Source organism: Trachypithecus francoisi, unplaced genomic scaffold (genome assembly GCF_009764315.1).
Source record: "Trachypithecus francoisi isolate TF-2019V2 unplaced genomic scaffold, Tfra_2.0 Lachesis_group0, whole genome shotgun sequence".
NCBI lineage: Eukaryota > Metazoa > Chordata > Mammalia > Primates > Cercopithecidae > Trachypithecus > Trachypithecus francoisi.
The window spans coordinates 62,249,943-62,268,711 of NW_022681453.1; the positions used below are offsets into that span (position 1 = coordinate 62,249,943).

At 47.7% G+C, this 18,769-nt stretch overlaps 1 protein-coding gene across 5 annotated transcripts in view; it reads right to left on the reverse strand.

Moving 5' to 3' along the window:
• Positions 1 to 18,769, reverse strand: part of CHCHD6 (coiled-coil-helix-coiled-coil-helix domain containing 6) — a 239,609-nt gene that overhangs the window by 16,340 nt on the left and 204,500 nt on the right. For 3 of the 5 annotated variants that reach the window (XM_033210917.1, XM_033210919.1, XM_033210916.1), the window contains exon 7: positions 1,291 to 1,487. The exons of the other annotated variants lie outside the window; for them this stretch is intronic. In XM_033210917.1, the coding sequence (XP_033066808.1) occupies positions 1,291 to 1,487 (197 nt within the window). The remainder of the gene's footprint in view (positions 1 to 1,290; positions 1,488 to 18,769) is intronic. 5 annotated transcript variants of the gene reach the window in all.

Genomic DNA, 18,769 nt, shown 5'->3' on the forward strand with positions numbered 1-18,769 from the left:
CTACCTCCTTCACCCATCCTCACTGTGGATCCAACTTATCAATTCTTCCTTTCATGCACTGTTTGGCATTATATCTAAGAGTCATCATCACACCCAAGGACATCTATTTTCTCCTATGTTATCTTCTGGGAGTTTCAGTTTTGTGTTTTACATTTAGGTCTATGGTCCATTCTGAATTAGTTTTCGTGAAGTTCACAGTTTTTTAAGCTGCCATAGTGTTTTATCAGCTGACAGCTCACTCATAACCTAAAAGGAAAAACAGATTCCTATAGGGCCTTCCAGAAGACCTGGGCCCCCATCTATGACCCCATCCCCTCCCTCTACTGTCTTCCCCGAGCACATTCAGAAACTGGAGCTGCACAGAACACTGTGGTAAACCCTAAGTATTGCAAGGAAGAGCTCTCAGACACTGGGCCTCCTTCATTATGACAGCCCTACCTCACCACCCATCACGGACACCAGAGGAGGCCAAAGAGGTCCTCCAGGACTCACCTCTTGCCATACCTCACATGTCACCCAGAAAAAAAGGGGGACTGTAGACCATGTGTTTTCAGGATAGAAACCACCCAGAAAATGTGCCTCAACTTCGGCTGCCACACTTTGGCTTTGAACCAGAACTGACTTCCCTTAGAACAACCACAGGGTCAGCTACCTGCTACCGGGGTCTGGTGAGACACCTGATACAACCTGACCCAGGCGAGGAGGCAAAACAAGGCAGAGGGAAAGTGGACACATCCCACAGCCATGCAGAGGTGAAGGCACGCTCTGTTCCCATTTCCTAACTCCCATCAACCTGAAGTCATCAAAGAACTTCGAGTTGTTTTCAAAAAAAACAAAGAATGGAAGCCTTGTCCTTCAATTGTCCTTTTCCCTCCCAGCGGAAGTCACAGGGAGTGGGGTGGTAGTGGGGGCGTCACCAGGAGGTGGTGGCAATGGCCTGCTTGCAGCTGAGGCAGCCAGTGAGGTCCGGGAGGGGATCTGGCAGGTGAAAAGGCAGCTGGCATGGTTGAGAGATTGGTTACACTGAGACAAAAGTTCACTGATTGAGCAAATATATACCCTGTTGAAGAAAACAGCCAAGTCTCATGCTCTATGAGAAGGGAGATTTACACATGGAAAAGGAGAGAGAGAAAGCCTTACAAAGAGCCTCTGGGTATTAGAACTGGAAGTTATCACTATGGACTTGTGACATACTACCCCCCTACCACACACAGATGGAAGTCCTCATGCATGCACTGTGGATATACATGCACACACATCTACATACACATGCACTTTGTGTGCACGCACCCATGTTTCCCAGCTCTTCCCCCTGAGAGCACCTAGAAGCAATGACACCTCCGTAGCAGGGAGCACACCCGGAGCTCAGACCCCAGAGCGTGGTTTCTAGCAGCATCCTCCAGCAGAAGGAATGTGGCTCCTGGGAGCAACGGCTGACTCCAGGACTGGGGCAGAGAAAGGACAAGATGAGCCTGGAACACCTTATGCTAGAAAGTAAAGAATGAAGAGACATGCCAAAGGAAGGAGAGTCAGTTTGAAGGGCAAAATCTATGGCATTTTGAATATTAAAATAAATTAAACTATAGATTATAGCCCAATGAATAAATGTGAGTCCTTGAATCCTTACTAATAACCAAATAAATGAATAGTTACATAACTAAAGAGAGAAGGGGAAACTCCTCCTTTAATATAATATCAATTCATACATGTAGAAGAAATGATGGAAATAGATCATCACAATGTTCTCAATGGAAGCTAAGGCTGATAGGTGGAAGTTAGATGAGGATCAGGATACTGGCATAATACTGGAGTATCTCCCCCACAAAACACTAACCAAACACAAAGGGGACAAAAGGCCTTCACAGCAGGGAGAGCATGGAGATACCAATGTGACCAGGTCTAGGTCAACATTACTAGTGGCAGGACAGGTGGCCTCTTGAGCCTCCTGATGGGATGCACCTCGACGAACATAGCACCAGTTTTGGGGTCTTCCTGCCAAGAATGCATGGCTTCAGTCTGGTCATGAGGAAACACCAGGTGGGCCCAGGCTGGGGCTCTCCCTAAGGATGAAAGCCCTGCACTTTCTTCAAGGCTGTCAGGGTGGAGAGAGACATGAAAGACTAAGGAACCGTTCCATATGAAGGAGCTGATGATGCGTGACAGATCCCTGGACCAGAAAGGAAAAGATGACAACATTAGGGTAGCAGGCGAAGTGTGGTCTGTGGGCTGACAGTCCTGTTGAGTCAGTGCTGATTTCCTCATCGGCAGCAGTGTGAGGTGACCAAGGAGGAGGTATTCTTGGGAGGCCCATGGTGGATGGAAGTATTTAGGGGTAAGGAGTAATCATGTCAGAAAAAGACAATGTTTTCACGTAGAGAGAAAAGGTGATGAAGCAAATTCTGCAACATGTAAAAAATCAGGGAATCTTGGTTAAGGAGATGCAGAAATCCTTTGCGGTGTTTGTTCCTACAATCTTTCTATGGGTTTGAAATTATTTCAAAATAGACCAACAATGACAGCAATTTGAAAGGACTGGATGTACTCAAAAGGATGCACTTATCCCAAAAAAAGAGTCTATCTAGATTTTCTTTTCCTGGCTGGGAGTGGGGTTGGGAAAGTTTGACAAAGTACTTCTAAATTCAACCTCAAAAAAGAAAATGCAAAAAGATCATCAAGGCAGAAGAGCTTGCTCAGCCAGATATTTAATATTTTAAATAACCGTAGCTTCCTAATATGCCTTAAACATGTTTAAAACATGCAGAAGTGGCCTGGAAAAGAATCTAGAAATAGACTCAAATGTGTAAGAAGGAATTTAGCATAAGATTAGGTGAAATCTTATATCAGTGCTAATGGGACAAAGGATACTTTGTTTGGAAAAAATAAAATGAAAGCAGATCTTTACTTCGTTTGCTTCTTACTCCTAAGTAAATCCTAGGGAGGTTATTTGGAACAACAATTAAATGGCAGAAAATAAAATCATAGAAGTGCTTGTCCTAATAAAATGAGTCCATACGATTATAGACCTTCACTGGGGTGGAGAGGTCTTTGTAACATAATGTAAGTTACAAATAGAAAAATGAGCAACAAAAATAAATTTGGCTCCTATCTCCACATCAACTTCCAAAAAGCAAAAGTTAAACAAAAAATTAACTAGAAAACAGTCACAAGAAAAATGATAAAAGATTAATAACACCATTACACACAGACCTGTTAAAAATGAATAACAAGGAGAAAAATGGGAAAGGCTGTAAGTAAGCAACTCATAAAAAAAGAAAAACAAAGGGCCAATAATATAAGAAAGGGTTTTTACCCTCACTTAATACTTGAAGAAATGAGGAGTTTTAAAAGTGAGGGTATTTTTCTCCTTTGATAGCAGTAAAGATGCTTTGAAAAAATATTGCTGAAAATCCTGTGCTTCTTGGGAAGTCCTGGGAAAATGGAACACTCTCTAGCATTTTTGGACTGAAAATTGGCACATTTCTCTTCTGAAGGGTTAGCAGGTCAAATGTAAGCATTTAAACCTGTATGCATATGGTTTCTTTGGTGTGTGTATCCTTTGACCCAGAAACTCCCTCTAGAATAAATATATAAGCACACAAACACAAATAAGGCTGTCTGTCACAGTGCTGATTATATTGATAAAATATAGAAAACCACACAAGGATTCATCAGTAAGTGATTGGTTACATAAAATCCGGTGTAACCATATAAGAGAATAATAGGATAATTAAAAATGAAGATCTAAATCTACATTTACTGATATACAAATATTGTGCACAGCATGTGGATGAGGGAAAATAGCACACACTGAGCCGTGTGTTGAACACAAACTCATGGTCTCATTTATGTGCAGCTGTGTGGCTGTGCTCCGTGAACATGGAGTGATGTCACCAAACCGAAGCAGGGAGAGATTCTGGATTTTTAAAAACTTCGTATTTTGGCCGGGCGCGGTGGCTCAAGCCTGTAATCCCAGCACTTTGGGAGGCCGAGACGGGCGGATCACGAGGTCAGGAGATCGAGACCATCCTGGCGAACACTGTGAAACCCCGTCTCTACTAAAAAAAAATACAAAAAACTAGCCGGGCGAGGTGGCGGGCGTCTGTAGTCCCAGCTACTCGGGAGGCTGAGGCAGGAGAATGGTGTGAACCCGGGAGGCGGAGCTTGCAGTGAGCTGAGATCCGGCCACTGCACTCCAGCCCCGGCGACAGAGCAAGACTCCGTCTCAAAAAAAAAAAAACAAAAAACTTCGTATTTTTCTGTATTGTTTGATTTCATTTTACAATATTCATGTATCATTTTTATAAATCAGAAGATGAAACTTCTTCCTTTTGAAAAACCTGGAAGATATGTATATGCTCTTAATATTTTGCATCCCTCCTCATTTTAAGATGCTACAGTAAATAGCATATCAGAGAATGTGTGGACACTAAATGTACATACTGTAGATTTCTAGGACTGTGCACAGTCCCAGGAGGGATTTAAAAGGTCCATTTTTACAGTGATGATATATATGCACACGCACATCATCTAATAATCACAGAAGATGAGGCCTGAGGGACAAGCAATGCAGAGTAAAGGAATGCCTGTATATCGCAGGAACTCAATGAATATTTGTTGACTGAGAAGGGGAGAATAAACGATGTCCTTATCTCTGAGATTCAAAAATAGAAGTCCCAATCAATTTGCTCAGATGGAGTGAGTGGAATATGTGTAAATTCTGGTGTATTTGTTAAAGAATCAGTCATTTTATTTTGGCGTCCCATCTTGTTCCATGTCTGCCGAGGTATGTGAGAGATAAAATTCCTGTTTTCCGAACTGTCACAAGTCACAGTTGTCAAAGCCAGTGGCTGCATGGCAGACGCCATCTAAAGGCATTCTTCTTTGCTCCTGGTGTACTGTGTTCCCCCACGTCCTCCTGTGCACACACAGGCACACAAACACACACAGGCTAAAAGACACAGCCTGAAACAGTAGGCTGAAATGTGCATGAAATCAGAGAGAAACAACATTTCCTGCACTTGGGCTTAAAAATAACCAACTGTACAGGGATAGGATGAGAAAGTTGTGGCTTTACAGACTTAATTCACTACTTCTAGAGTTATCTTCCTAAAACACACATCTGACCATGTCATTTCAAAGCTCAGACACTTCTGATGGCTTCCCAAGGCATCAAAATAAAGCCCAAACCCCTGGCACTCAAAACCCTACTGCTTGATCCTGTCCCAGCTATGTTCCCTTGTCACACCTTGGAGTGGTGGATTCTGGAGGCAGGCTGGCTTGAACTGGAACCTTACTCTCCTGCTCACTAGCTCCGTGACTTGGGCAAGTGTGTTCACTTCACTGACTCCCAATTTAATTATCTATAAAACAGTCATAAATGAGATAACCTACACAAAGTGCTTCAAGGTTTGCCTGAACCACAGGAAGAGTCTGATAAATACAAGTGCCCTTCCACCTCTCTTTCTGTCCACAGAAGAATTAAAAAGAGTACCAAATAGCAAACGGAGCCAGGCTCTGGCCAACACAAAATGAAGGACAAGCCCAACATGCAGGGAGCTTGGGGCGAAGATCGCTGCCGGTAGGAACAGCTTCTTGGCAGTGGTGGCCTCCTGGGCCCTGGTGGCCTGTAGGCAGAGACCCCTGCCTGGGGACCTGTGGGAGCCACACAGCCCCCTCAGTCCTGCGGGAGCCTACAGGGCCAGCTTTCCTGCTATGAATTGCTGTGATTACCCAGGGCATGGCCCCAGGATAAAGCATGTTCTCTTGAGTAAGCACAGGAACATCTTATAGTTACTGGGACTTTCTCTGTTATGAGAGGCATTTCATTTTAAAACCTTATTGGCACCAGTCTTTTAATGTGGCTGATGGCACAAAAAAATGGAAATTTGGAAGAGTCTAAACTGGATGCTGGATGTTAACAGAGTCGACAGCAATAATAAATAAGAACAGCTACCATTTATCGAATCCTGATTACATGCCAGGCACTCTGCTTACTGCGTCACGTACACACTCCACAGCATCTAAACACCCAGCTCATTGCCTTGTTCTCGTATCACCATCTTACAGCTGAGAAGACAGACGAAGAGAGGCTCTGTAATTAGCCCTGTGGCACACAATGAGCACACAGTGGGTCTGGAACTAGAACTCAGGCTGCTGTTCCCTCCAGCTGGCGCTCTGGCTATGGTGCCTGTGTGGCCACCTTGTTAAGCATCCTCCCACTCCCCTATCCTTGCCTCCAGGCCAACAGTCACAAGCTAATGGAGCCTTGCCAATTTCCCTGATGGAAATGGATTCTGTCCTAGTCTGGACTTTCACAAATCAGAGAATGAGTACGGTGACCTGGATAAGAAGAGCTGTTTCTCAGGATTCCTGGGGTTGTGACTCGCTGCTGGCTGTCTGCGGAGCAAGATAATTTGTAGCTTGTCCTCCGCGCATAGCCTGGGAATGCCCCATTTTCTCAGTCATGTGGCTTGGAGAAAAGGCATCCCTCAGGATTCTCAGGATCTTCACTTTGGGATCCTCACCTGGGCCTGGGCACCAGCAGTTACTATAATCCCACTCCCCCGGCAGTAACAAAAAGAGCTCTGTAATACTATCTCCCCCACACCCTCCAGCCCTCTGAAGCTCACGTGCCTCTATTCTGCTCAGATTCTTACCAATACATGCCTGCTGTTGTCAGCCTGAGGATACAAAACCTATAGAGCCACCCAGCATCCTCTGGGACAGGCTCTGATGAGGGACCACTGACTCACAGAGCAAACCCATGCAGACAGGAAAACCCGTGAACAGGCAGTGAGCATCTGCAAGGCATGGGATTTAATCTTCATAAAACCTCTGTAACAAAATACACCTGTTTTACAAATGAAGACCCTGAGGCTTAGGCAGATAGAATGACTTGGCCCAGGTCACCCATCAGACTCCAAAACCCATGGACAGGCCAAGACCGGCACCATCTGGCATCATCTTCCCCTAGCCTTCTCCGAGACAAGCCACACAGGCACCAGTCCTGAGAGACATACCAGGCTCAGATCCTAACACTCACTCCCCATCTCTCATCCAAATCTCTGTCTACATTTCACCACCCAGGCTGCTTCTTCCTGGTCCCTCAGAATCTTAGTCTCTCCAACTCAGCATAGAAGTGAAGCTCAATGCCAGCTTAGATGCTGCTGTACTCCAGCCAATAAAATGAATGGCCGTATGGCGTGGTGGAAATCACAGTGGACCCAAGCCAGAACACTTGGATTTAGGTCCCTACTTGACTACTAACTGGCTTCTGACCTAGGCAAAGGCACTAAATTTCACTTATGGCTTCCTCATGTTTAAAATGGAGAAAGGAAAGGGTGTTATGCCAGAACAACACTGGTTGCCCAGCTCTCTACCCACATGACCTGGAGCAAATACCTCAGGGACACAAACCACTCCAGTGTAAGGCTGCATGCAAGGTGGTGGGATGCTAAGATGGGAGGCAGTAGGCCAGAGTGAAGGAGGGGAAGGACCAACAGTGCTGTCCAACAGAAAGACTGCAAGCCACGTACAGAATTATCAGTTTTCTAGTAGCCACATTAAAAAGTAAAAAGAGGCCAGGTGCAGTGGCTCAGATCGCTTGAGGTCAGGAGTTCGAGACCAGCCTGGCCAACATGGTGAAACTGTCTCTGGTAAAATACAAAAAAATTAGCTGAGCGTGGTGGTGCACACCTGTAAACCCAGCTACTTCGGAGGCTGAGGTAGGAGAATCACTTGAACCCAGAAGGTGGAGGTTGCAATGAGCTGAGATTGCGCCACTGCACTGTAGCCTGGGAAAGAGAGTGAGACTCTGTCTCAAAAAAAAAAAAGTAAAAAGAAACAGTTAAAATTAAGTTTAATAATGTATTTGACAAAATATAGAGAAATATTATTTCAACATAAAAAATTATAGGAGAGATTTTACTTTTTTTGGGTACTAAGTCTTTGAAATCCAATATGCATTTTGCACTTATAGCATGTCTCAATTTGGGCGAGCCACACTTCAATAGCCATATGTGGCCAGTGTTGACAGGACGTGGCAGCCCAGGACTAACATTTCTGAGCCAAGCTCTGGTCTAGTATTCTATGAACATGATCTCATATTATCCTGTCCTCCACTCTGCAAGGGCAGTATCACCACGCCTCTACACAGATGAGGAACCAGAGTCAGCACAGCTGAGCCACTTGTTCCAGGATCTAAACTAGGAAGTCGCAGGAGATGTGAACCTAGGTTCACCTGGTTGAGAGGAAAGGCTGATCTAAGGTTATGAGAATTTCACAGCACAAGCTGGCTTCCCAGATGCAGGCACCTGTTAGGTTTGGGGATGCCCTGTACATTTTACATACATATGTACATTTTACATACATATGTACATTTTACATAGGTCAAGTATATATGTGCATTCCATAGGAGCGGCCAAGGTCTTTTCATCTATGGATTTCCCAGGCCATGAACCAGCAACTTCCTGCCACATCAGTCCCAAGCAAAAGCAGAAGCTGGGCTCTCCCTACCTAAACCCAGCATTGTTCTTCCCTCTTTCAAAATGCATGTTCATGCTGATATTTTATCTCCTAAACAATTCTGTTTAATCCATGTTAGAGATTTGCTACGCTGTATAATCACTTTTTTGTAATTTTTCTTAATTCCTCAAGATGCATTTCTGTTACTTTTGAACAATTAAATGCAGTTTCATTAGTCACTTTTATTGTGCAGAAATTGTACATCTATGACTAGCCTCAAGCTTTGTATTATGAACACTATTTTTCCCTTTATATCTTCAAACAGACTTTTGGCCTTTGCTTAAATAGGTATTTAGACTAAGCCGCACATGGTTTTGAGCTGATGTAGCAGGAATCTACATAGTAACAAAACCTGAGTGCAAAGCGCCTTTGTCACAATAGCTGTCCCACTCTGCACTCACCAGCCCCAGAACTTTTCTGTGCCTCAACCATGCAATGCTGTCCTTGTCTATGGAACATCAGCCTGGGATTTAACCTGGTTATCACGTAAGCCTGGGCCTTCCAGACTAGTTATTCTGGGGTTCAGCTTTGTCAGGAGATGCTGCGTGTCCCAGGAGGGTCCACACTTCAAGATCATCTAAGTGATCAGGAGGGACACAGATGAGGCCGGCCTTAACACTTGCTGATCTGGAGGGAGGGAGACTCTCAAAAGGGAACACCACATCTGGGACACACTGAGCCTTCTGCCTCATGCCAGCCCTGCCATTCTGCTCACCACTACCTGACATTCAGGGCGGAAATGTTTCTGAAGGCACTGGCTGAGCATCCCAGGTGGCCAGAGACAGCAGGTGATTCGTGCTCACAAGTAAACCCTGGAACGAATGGCAAGAGATGTTCTTTCCAAAATGATTCCCAACTCTGACTAGACGTGTCTTTAAAGTGGAACTGTTTCATAAAAACTGTCTTCTTGTCCAGAATTGATGTGACCATTTCCTCAGTCCTCCTTTATTTTAAAAATCCATGTTTAATTCATATTTAGAAATCCATACCTGTCTGACGTAGGTGTTAATTTACATGACCCAGGAGATGACACAAAAGGTAAAAAGGCGGTGGGGGGAGGCTGGGCACGGTGGCTCACGCCTGCAATACCAGCACTTTGGGAGGCCGAGGCGGGCAGATCATGAGGTCAGGAGATTGAGACCATCCTGGCTAACATGGCGAAACTCCACCTCTACTAAAAATACAAAAAAATTAGCCAGGCGAGGTGGCAGGCGCCTGTAATCCCAGCTACTCGGGAGGCTGAGACAGGAGAATGGCGTGAACCTGGGATGCGGAGCTTGCAGTGAGCTGATACAGCACCACTGCACTCCAGCCTGGGCGACAGAGCGAGACTCTGTCTCAGAAAAAAAAAAAAAAAGTGTGTGTGGGGGGGTGCATTCCAAGTGTTCCCCAGCCCTGACATCCTGTGGAGCCTGACAACATGCTTCATGACAGTGACACAGTACCCGGAACACTGCAGCACTGTCTGTCAGGACTAATGACCCCAGAGGCAGCTGTCATTAGCCAATTCACTAATTAGGGGCCTGTTTGTAGAGCTAATGGGAAGGGTAATCATTTGTTAGCTTAAGTAAAACTCCCAGGCATTCCTGACAACCGTTATCATAGAAAAGTCTGGAAGGCAATTCATCTATCTCTGTGAAATTCAAAGAACCCAGATAACCAGAGTCATCTTTTATAGCACAAACCTCCTTTAGGAATCTGCTGGTAGGAGCTTGTCTTTGACTCCTAATATATCCTCTCTAGCAGCAAATAAATATGTCTACACATAGACCGGGGGCTTTTCCATGCTTGTACTCCAGTGGTCTGACTTCTGTGAGCTCAATCCAGGTTCTCAGACTGTGAGCCCAGGGAAATACTCAACGCTGAGGCCGCTGACAGGAGAAGAGGGCAGAATCCCAACACAGAACGGGCAAGCTTTCTGGTTACAGGCAGAGCGAGTATGAGAGTGCGTGAATGCATGCATGTGTGAGAGAGACAGTATGTGCGGAGAAGGGGGTATTTTGATGCTGCAATCAGTTTTCATTGGCTTGTATGTTAAAGATAAACAAAAACATCAAATTTTCTAAAAGATGATTTTATTCACTCCTTATAGAAGGTTTAAAAAACATGAAGTGTGAATGAAGAACTGATGTGGTTTGGATATTTCAGTCTCCAGATCTCATGTTGAAATGTGACTCCCCAGTGTTGGAGGTGGGTCTGGTGGGAGGTGTCTGGGTCATGGGGGTCGGGGTCCCTCATGAATGGCTTGATGCCCTCCCCACGGTAATGAGCGAATAATGAGAGTTGATTATTTAGAAGAGCCTGGCATCTCTTTTGCTCTGTCTTTTGCCATGTGACACACCGGCTCCCTCTTTGCCTTCCTCCATAATTGTAAGCTTCCTGAGGCCTCCCCAGAAGCTGAGCAGATGCTGGTTTCAGGCCTGTACAGCCTATAGAATCATGGGCCAAATAAACCTCTTTTCTTTATAAATTACCCAGCCTCAAGTATTCCTTTATAGCAATGCAAATGGATAATACAAGAATACTGAGATGAAATTTAACTTGCCACCAAAAACTTCCTGAGCCATTCATTCATCTCACTGCAGCAAATGGTAGGAAATGAGGGTTGAGGACCCAGCCTACCAGAGAAGCCTTGGGGAACAAGTGACCCCCACAGCACGAGTGTAAGGGGAGGCTGTACCAGGCTTCAGAGGGGCAAGAAGAGGGGCCTACGAAAGCAGGTAGGGCTTCCATTCCAGAAGCGCCTTAGAGACTCTGTGGTCCAACTGTGTCATGACATAGATGAAGAGATGAGGCTCACAGTGTGAGCTGACTTTTCAGAACTGTGGGTGAGTCCAGTAATAGCGCAGGCATGATCTCACTCTCCAGACACCCCTCCCTCCCAAACCCCAAGCTCCCTCAGCAGTCACCCCACCCCAGAAGGACCATGCTCCTTTCAGAAGCAGTAAACAACAATCTTCAAATAGGGCAACCCAGGGCCCTCAGCCCAGTGGCAGCCAGGGCTGCTGCTAAATAACTCCAGAGAAGCCCCACCTGCCCTGGGCCTGCTCAGCAAATGGCCAAGAAGGCTCCAAGGGTCCTCTTGCACCCTTGCGCTGAGTGTGTCCAGCTGTGACAGCCCGATCTGGTCACTGGGCACACGTGCCATTCTGCCATGCCAGCAAGGCAGAAGGAAGGCGTGTGCCAGCCTGAGGAGCCAGTGCCAAGCCTCAAGCCACGAGGACCGCCCCCCTTCCTACGGGAAGGGCTCAGGCTCTCTGCAGGGTTGCTGGTCGCCCACCACGGGCTCTCAGGACTCAAGGCTCAGGATAACGTTCTCTGGGCCCTAACTCTGGGAAGAAGCAGGGTGGGGGAAGGCCTCCTCACCAGAGGAAAAAGCAACAGATCTCTTTGAGGCAGTTCAGAAGTCAGGACAGATTTAGAGGCTTTCCCTGGGGGGATTTCCTAAGGAAGTGATTAATTTGCTGGCTGGAATACATTCAGTTTGGCAGTTGATCTAAACTCCAGGACTCATAGCAATCACTTGGGAGTTTGTTTATATGGCAGATTCCAAGGGCCTCGCTTGGGGTAGGGCCTGGACTCTATTCCATGATTCTGAGGCAAGTGGTCTATGGGCTGCCACAAACCAGGGTCACTGCGCACCGGCACAGGCAGATCTGCGGAGCATGGTGTTATCAGGGCTACTGAGAGGCACTATGGGCAGCAGGGCGTGGTGAAGGCCCCGAAGCCCCTCTCTCCTCTAAAGGAAGACAACAAGAGGAATGCACATCTCACTGGAGCCTCCATGCTCTTAGATAAATATCTGCCTCAGCGATTCTGAACTTCAGGTGCCTGCAGGGTGAAACCTGTGTGCCTGGCTGAGGACAAGAAAGGCCAGGCCCTGAATCCTGGCTCTGCCACTTCCAGCCCAGCAATCTCAGATGTGTCAGCCTAGCTGAGCCTCACTTCCTCATCACAAAAATGGGGTGAGGGCTCCCCATCCCAGGCGGGTTGAAGTGAGGTGGGACGAGATGAGCTTTTCTTTTGTGAACAGTTTTGTCCTGGCCCCTCTTTTCAAGTGCAGAATACACCAGGGGCCTGTAAGCTGGTATTTTGGAGTAAACACTATTGACTTAGATCCCAGGTCTCCTGGTAATCAGTTTGGAACAGAGGACTAAAAAGGGGAGCTTAGAAAGGTCCCAAAGTGGGTAGCTGGGAGGTATGTATGTCAAGGGGCACTAAGAAGAAAGGGAAGTGTTTGGCATGTCTACCTGAAATGACCTGGGGGGCAGACTCAGGTAGCTGCCTAAGGTGAAAGAGCCCAAAGTCAAAGTTTATCAGCTCCTCAAGCTGCACTGGGCTGTGTCAGTCGCAGGGCCACACTGTGAGGAGCACAGACTGTGTAAACAGGGCCATAACAGGGAGCAGGCCACTCTGCAGCAGCACCACCAAGACCAGGGACTGGCGGATGAGGCTGGGTCAGCTCTGCAGAGGCAGGTGACCCAGCAAGCACATCCCGCCAGCCTGTGTTGGGCTCAGGAGAAGGAAAGGCCTGCACGAATTCCACCTTCATGTGCTGAACCTCTACTAAACCAGCATAAGGAAAAGGGCACTCCCCGCCCCTGGTCCCTGGGAAACCCAAGGCTGACTCTACAAAGGACCTCAACTCTTTCCATGGGAAGGTAGGTGGAGGGGGTCCCCAGGGGTATGGCTGGTCAGAGCTTTGGGTGCTGGGTAGTGACCATGGGAAGCAAAGCCTTGTTTCCCTCGGTGCCCTGCTCCACCAAGTCCTGTCCCCACAGAGCAGGAAGACAGCCGGCTACCCTGGGACTTTCTGATGACAGGGTAGTCAGTGTGGGCAGCAGTAGGGAGTGCAGTGGGACGGGAAGACCTCACTGTAGACACCCCAGGCTGGGGGCCTTTGGCAGACAAGAACCTATGGGAGCTGCCAAGAGCCAGCCTTGAGCTGTTTCCATCAGAGATTTCTTTCCCAACAGCCAGGGCTGTACAGAGATGAAATGGGAGGTGGTGGGTGTGGTTGAGCTAGAAAGGGTGCTGAAACAGCACCTCTTGCTTTGCTTCTAAAGGAGATAGAGCTTCGGACTTCAAAGAGAGAAGGGAAAGGGTAGGGATGGATAGAGGTTTCCTTACTTAGCCCTCACAACCGTCCTGTGAGCAATGGATGGCTCACCCCTTTTACAGAAGAGAACACTGAGGCTTAGAGGGAGTTACCAACCAACCTTCACACAAGCGAGAGGCACAGACAGGATTTGACTTGAGGTTTTCTGCTCCAAAGCCGATGTTTTCTATTTCTATCTGGCCACCTCCCCGAAGACAGAACAAATGCTGGCAGTGAAGTATGACAGTGGGGAAAGTCTTTGTGGAAAGGAAGATGGCCAGAGAGGGCCAAGTTACTTCCCATGACTGCAGCCTTCTCAGTCCACTCAACTGTGCCCAGGAATACCAAGAGAACTATGGCTGGATCACCAAGCTACTGCGGGTCACCTTTACAGAACTCTCGAGAATGGGAAACAAAGGAAAACTAGAAAGGAACAGTCTTCAATGTCATGATTTTCAAAAGGGTACATTCCATCAAATGAAGGCAGAGCCCAAGTAGGAGTCTACAATGGTTTCATAAAGAGGCTGGTTTGGAGTACTTGGAAAAGGAAGAGGTGATCACTAAGAAGAGTATGTTGGAAACATGTCAAACCACATTCCCTCCTCTTCCCTTCTAACAGGGATCCTGGCTAGGAGACTGAGGGCATGCAGTGGCCTGATAGCTCCAGACACTTCCTACATTATTAGAAAGGATCCTTCATGGTCCAGCCTAGTGGGAAAGAAATAACATGGGTTGGATATCCAAGGAGGTATGTTAGGAACTAGATGGATCACTGTACCCAGATGGATGAGGTCAGCTTTAATGGAGGTCCTCATTTTTGTACAACTTAACATTTTCATCAATGACTTAGTTGTGGAAGGCATACTTAGCAGGTTTATATAAAAGAGTTGGGAGGGGTCAGGCAGTGGCTCATGCCCGTAATCCCAGCACTTTGGAAGGCCAAGGCAGGTGGATCACTTGAGATCAGGGTTCGAGATCCTGTCTCTACTAAAAATACAAAATACATGCTGGGCATGGTGGCGGATGCCTGTAATCCCTGCTACTGAGGAGGCTGAGCCAGAAGAATCGCTTGAACCCAGGAGGCAGAGGATGCAGTGAGCCGAGATCGTGCCACTGCACTCCAGCCTGGGTGACAGAGCGAGACCCTGTCTCAAAAAAAAAAAAAAAAAAAAAAAAAAGGGTTGAGAGAGATGACAGAATCTATATATTCAAATAATTGTTCTATGGGCTGAACTGAATCTACCAGAATGAAGTTTACTGGGAATAAATATAAGGTCCTGTACTCAAGTCTAAACAGGGCACTTAGTAGCCATTCATGGAGGCGAGTTCACAGGAAGCTTTATATGAATAGTTAGTGGGCCCAGCCAAGGAGACAGTGGACAACACGGTGAGTTCGGTGCTGCAACCCAGTGTACATGCTGCTGACAGAGCTCAGTCACTAGACAAGGGAGGCAATGCCTGCACTGCATTCTGGCTGCTTAGCTGCTCTGGCTCCCCAGAGCCCAATTCTAAAAGGGAGCAGGTGGAGAGGAGACAGGGACCCTAAGTTAGGTGTGTGCTTCAGTGGATGAGTTACAGAAGGATAAAGTTGAAGGAAAAGGAAGACACAGGGGGACATAAAAGTTATTCTCAGATATCTGCCCAGCTGCATGCACAGGCACTTTCGCTGTGCTCTATAAAGCCTCAGAGGGCAGAACTAGGAAGCTCCCAGGAGCCAGGCCTAAGCTGTTTCCATCAGAGAGAGTTATTTTCTAACAGCCAGGGCTGTACAGAGATGAAACGGGAGGTGTGAGGATGGGCACTAGCAACGGAACTTGTTCCAGCAGAGGGAGTAGAGTTCCCAGGGTGACCACACATGAATGACCCCAACCTGTATCTAACTGGATTAGATGACTCTGAGGGTCCATCCAGCTACAGGGCCTGTAGTTTCAGGGATGCCACTAGGCAGTTACTCAGGACCTCATCTGTGTGTGTGGTGGTGGGGACAGTGGGAATGATGACGATGGAACACATAGTGCTTTCTCAGAAAGTATGGCTCAGTGGAGATAGAGAGCCTCCACTTCCCAGGGAGACCGGACTAGTCTCAGAATCCTGGACTTGACTCTCCTGGATCTAGCTACACCAGAAACAAACAAAACTAGTGACCAACAGTTACAGGCAAGCTAGGTCTCACAGGGCTTTACTCTAGCTTGGAGCTGCCACCATGAGGTGGGCATGAATGGAGTGCCACGGGTCATGTGTGGCCAGGCTGCACTGGGGACACAATTCCTCTGATGGTGAACACTTTCAGGCTTGGCTCTTGTGGCTGGCATGTTCAGAGACGCAGACGGCTCTGTGATGGTGGTGGGTGGAGACCCCAACCAGCCCTGAATGTGGACTTTGTTCCCATGGTCTAGAGGCTGTCAGATCCTGAAACACAATCACCTGATACCAGTCTCTAAACCTCTAAACTTCAAGATCTGTTAAGATGGATATGCTTTTACACAATGCCACAGAAGAAATCGGTCTTTCTGCAACATCCACCCTGGTCCAATAAGAACCAGATGCCAGGAGACGGGTCTCAGCAGCCTCTGCCACAGCAATCCCTCTGATGGGCTCTCATGGAAGTCAGCGCAGTCTCCCTGGGTTGAGTACTATGGTCTACTGTAGCCAGACCTGAGGGGAACACTTTACCAATAAACAACTTCCTCCCCGCCCGGGGCTGTGTCCTCAGGAGCAGTGTGTGCACACCACGTGGGAACCTTGCAGGGCCGTGTCAGCTCTGCCGTGCAGATGGAAAGGTGCTGTCTGTGACAAGGGTTGCTCCCCCAAGGTGCAGATAACCAGACATAACCGATGCAAAGCTTTCTCTTAAGAATAGGAACAGGGGAGGCTGCAAGACTTAAGAAAATAAATCTAACAGCAATGATGCTAAGCGGTAACCTCTCTACTGATTAAAAAAAGAAAAAAAGATTCCTCAGCTGTAATAACATTTAATCCCCCCAGAAGCTAATCTAAATGTAACACTCAAAAGAAAACAAAAGTGACACAAAGGAGAAGAACCATAGCCACTGCCTTTGGGGACGCTGGCTTTATTCCGGAAGTGAGTCCATTAACAGAGCTGGGAATGAAATGCCATTTTCATCTCAGTCGAGGGGAGGGGATTAACAAATTGTCATCTCTAAGCCCAGTTTTTTGAGTCATGGATCTCTGAGCACTCAGAAAGCACTGGGCTGAAGCCTGCGCACATTGGGGCTGTCCTTCCCCTTAAGCCCGCAGTTGCCACTTTCAGAGCTGGCTGGACGAGACGCCCTCTACACACGCTTCAGCATTTAGAAGCCAACAGGACTGTGCTGAGCCCACTGCCCCCCAGACAGCTTCCTGTGCCCCCTCGTTTGGGCACTGGGACAGTTAGGGGGCTCTTGCTCTGCACACATCCCTGGCGGTGGGCAGTGGACGAATGCTCCTGGTGCTCATGTTCAGCGCATGCCCCATGCCTTGATCAGAAGCCTCCCTGCTGCCCTGTGCTTGCTGGCTCCCCAGCCACCTCTCTAGCCACCTCCCTCAGGGCCCAGCTCTCTCTTGGTCACAGCTGCTGCTTAGAGGCCAGAATCTCGGTAGTCAGGTATCTGCCCAGCTCCTCCTTGGCACTCAGTTCTGCTTGAATGTCAGAGAGTGTCCTAATCCTCAGATGGACAGAGTCCTGGCCGTCCTCTGTCACATTACCCAACTGTTCCCTCTTCATAGCACTTTGTATAAAATCATCTTATTTTGTTGCTGACCATTTGTTTCTCTGCCCTGAGAGCAGGAAGCCTCCTGCCGGTTCACAACTGTATTCCCAGAACAGTGCTGCCGTGGGAGTGGAATATCTGTGCAATGGGTGAGTCATTCCTGGCTGGCAGTATTGTCTCTGCTCTCAACATCATTACTGCTTGGTTCTCCCAAATGCTGCCAGATCTCTTTCTAAAACACAAATCCAATCATATCAGTTCCCTGCTTAAAAGCCTTTTTTTTTTTTTTTTTTTTTTGAGATGGAGTCTTGCTGTGTCGCCCAGGCTGGAGTGCAGTGGCGCGATCTCGGCTCACTGCAAGCTCCGCCTCCCGGGTTCACACCATTCTCCCGCCTCAGCCTCCGAGTAGCTGGGACTACAGGCGCCCACCACCACGCCCGGCTAGTTTTTTGTATTTTTAGTAGAGACGGGGTTTCACCATGTTAGCCAGGATGGTCTTGATCTTCTGACCTCGTGATCCACCCGCCTCGGTCTCCCAAAGTGCTGGGATTACAGGCTTGAGCCACTGCGCCCGGCCTTAAAAGCCTTTTTTATGACTTGCCGCTGCCTGCAGGATGAATCTCGAATTCTTTAGACTGCACCAAAGGTTCTTCACATTGGGATCACCCTGTCCCACCAGCCTCATCTCTACCCTCTCGGATGTTTGCTTCTTGACCAGCATGCCTCGTCCTCATCCTTCCCCTAATAACTCCAGGAAGAGAGGCCCACCTGAGTCTCCACTCACAATGACCCCTGGCCCCAGAGCCTGCCCTGGTTCACGTCATCTTGGGCCCCAGAGCTCAGCCCAAGGTCATTTCATCTCTGAAGCCACACTGCTCAGGCAAAGCTAGTCCTGCCATCTTCTGCTGTGGGAGTGCTTTCCTCATGCACAGCTGTGGCACTCACCATCTGTCATGGGGGGTTTCTTCCTCCATTCAGTATTCCCTGAATTCCTAAGTATTGGACCCTGAGGATACAAAGATGGATAAAACAAGGTTCCTATCCACAAAGAGCCTATAGTCTAGCAAAATGCAATGCCTGAATATGTAAGTACAAAACAGACATACAAGTGGCAGCCAGGTATTGTCCCTGGGCCGCCCAGGTTCTCTGGGGGCAGCAAAGAGGGCAGAGCTAACTCTGTCTTGGGTGGGCCAGGAGGATTTTAGAGAGCCTTTCAATTTTATAAAGAAAGACACATTGAGCTGAGCCTAGAGGAACAAGAGTGCTGAGTGGGGAGGTAGGGATACTGCAAGTGTGGTGGTTGGGAGTGCATCTGTGCTCTGCAGTGGAGGCAAGGGCCTCTAGGATGGTCTTGTCCGTCGTTACACATCCTCTCTGGCACAGAGCCCACCACCGAGCCAGCCTCAGGAAAGGCTTACTGGACTGTATCAGAGGTTAA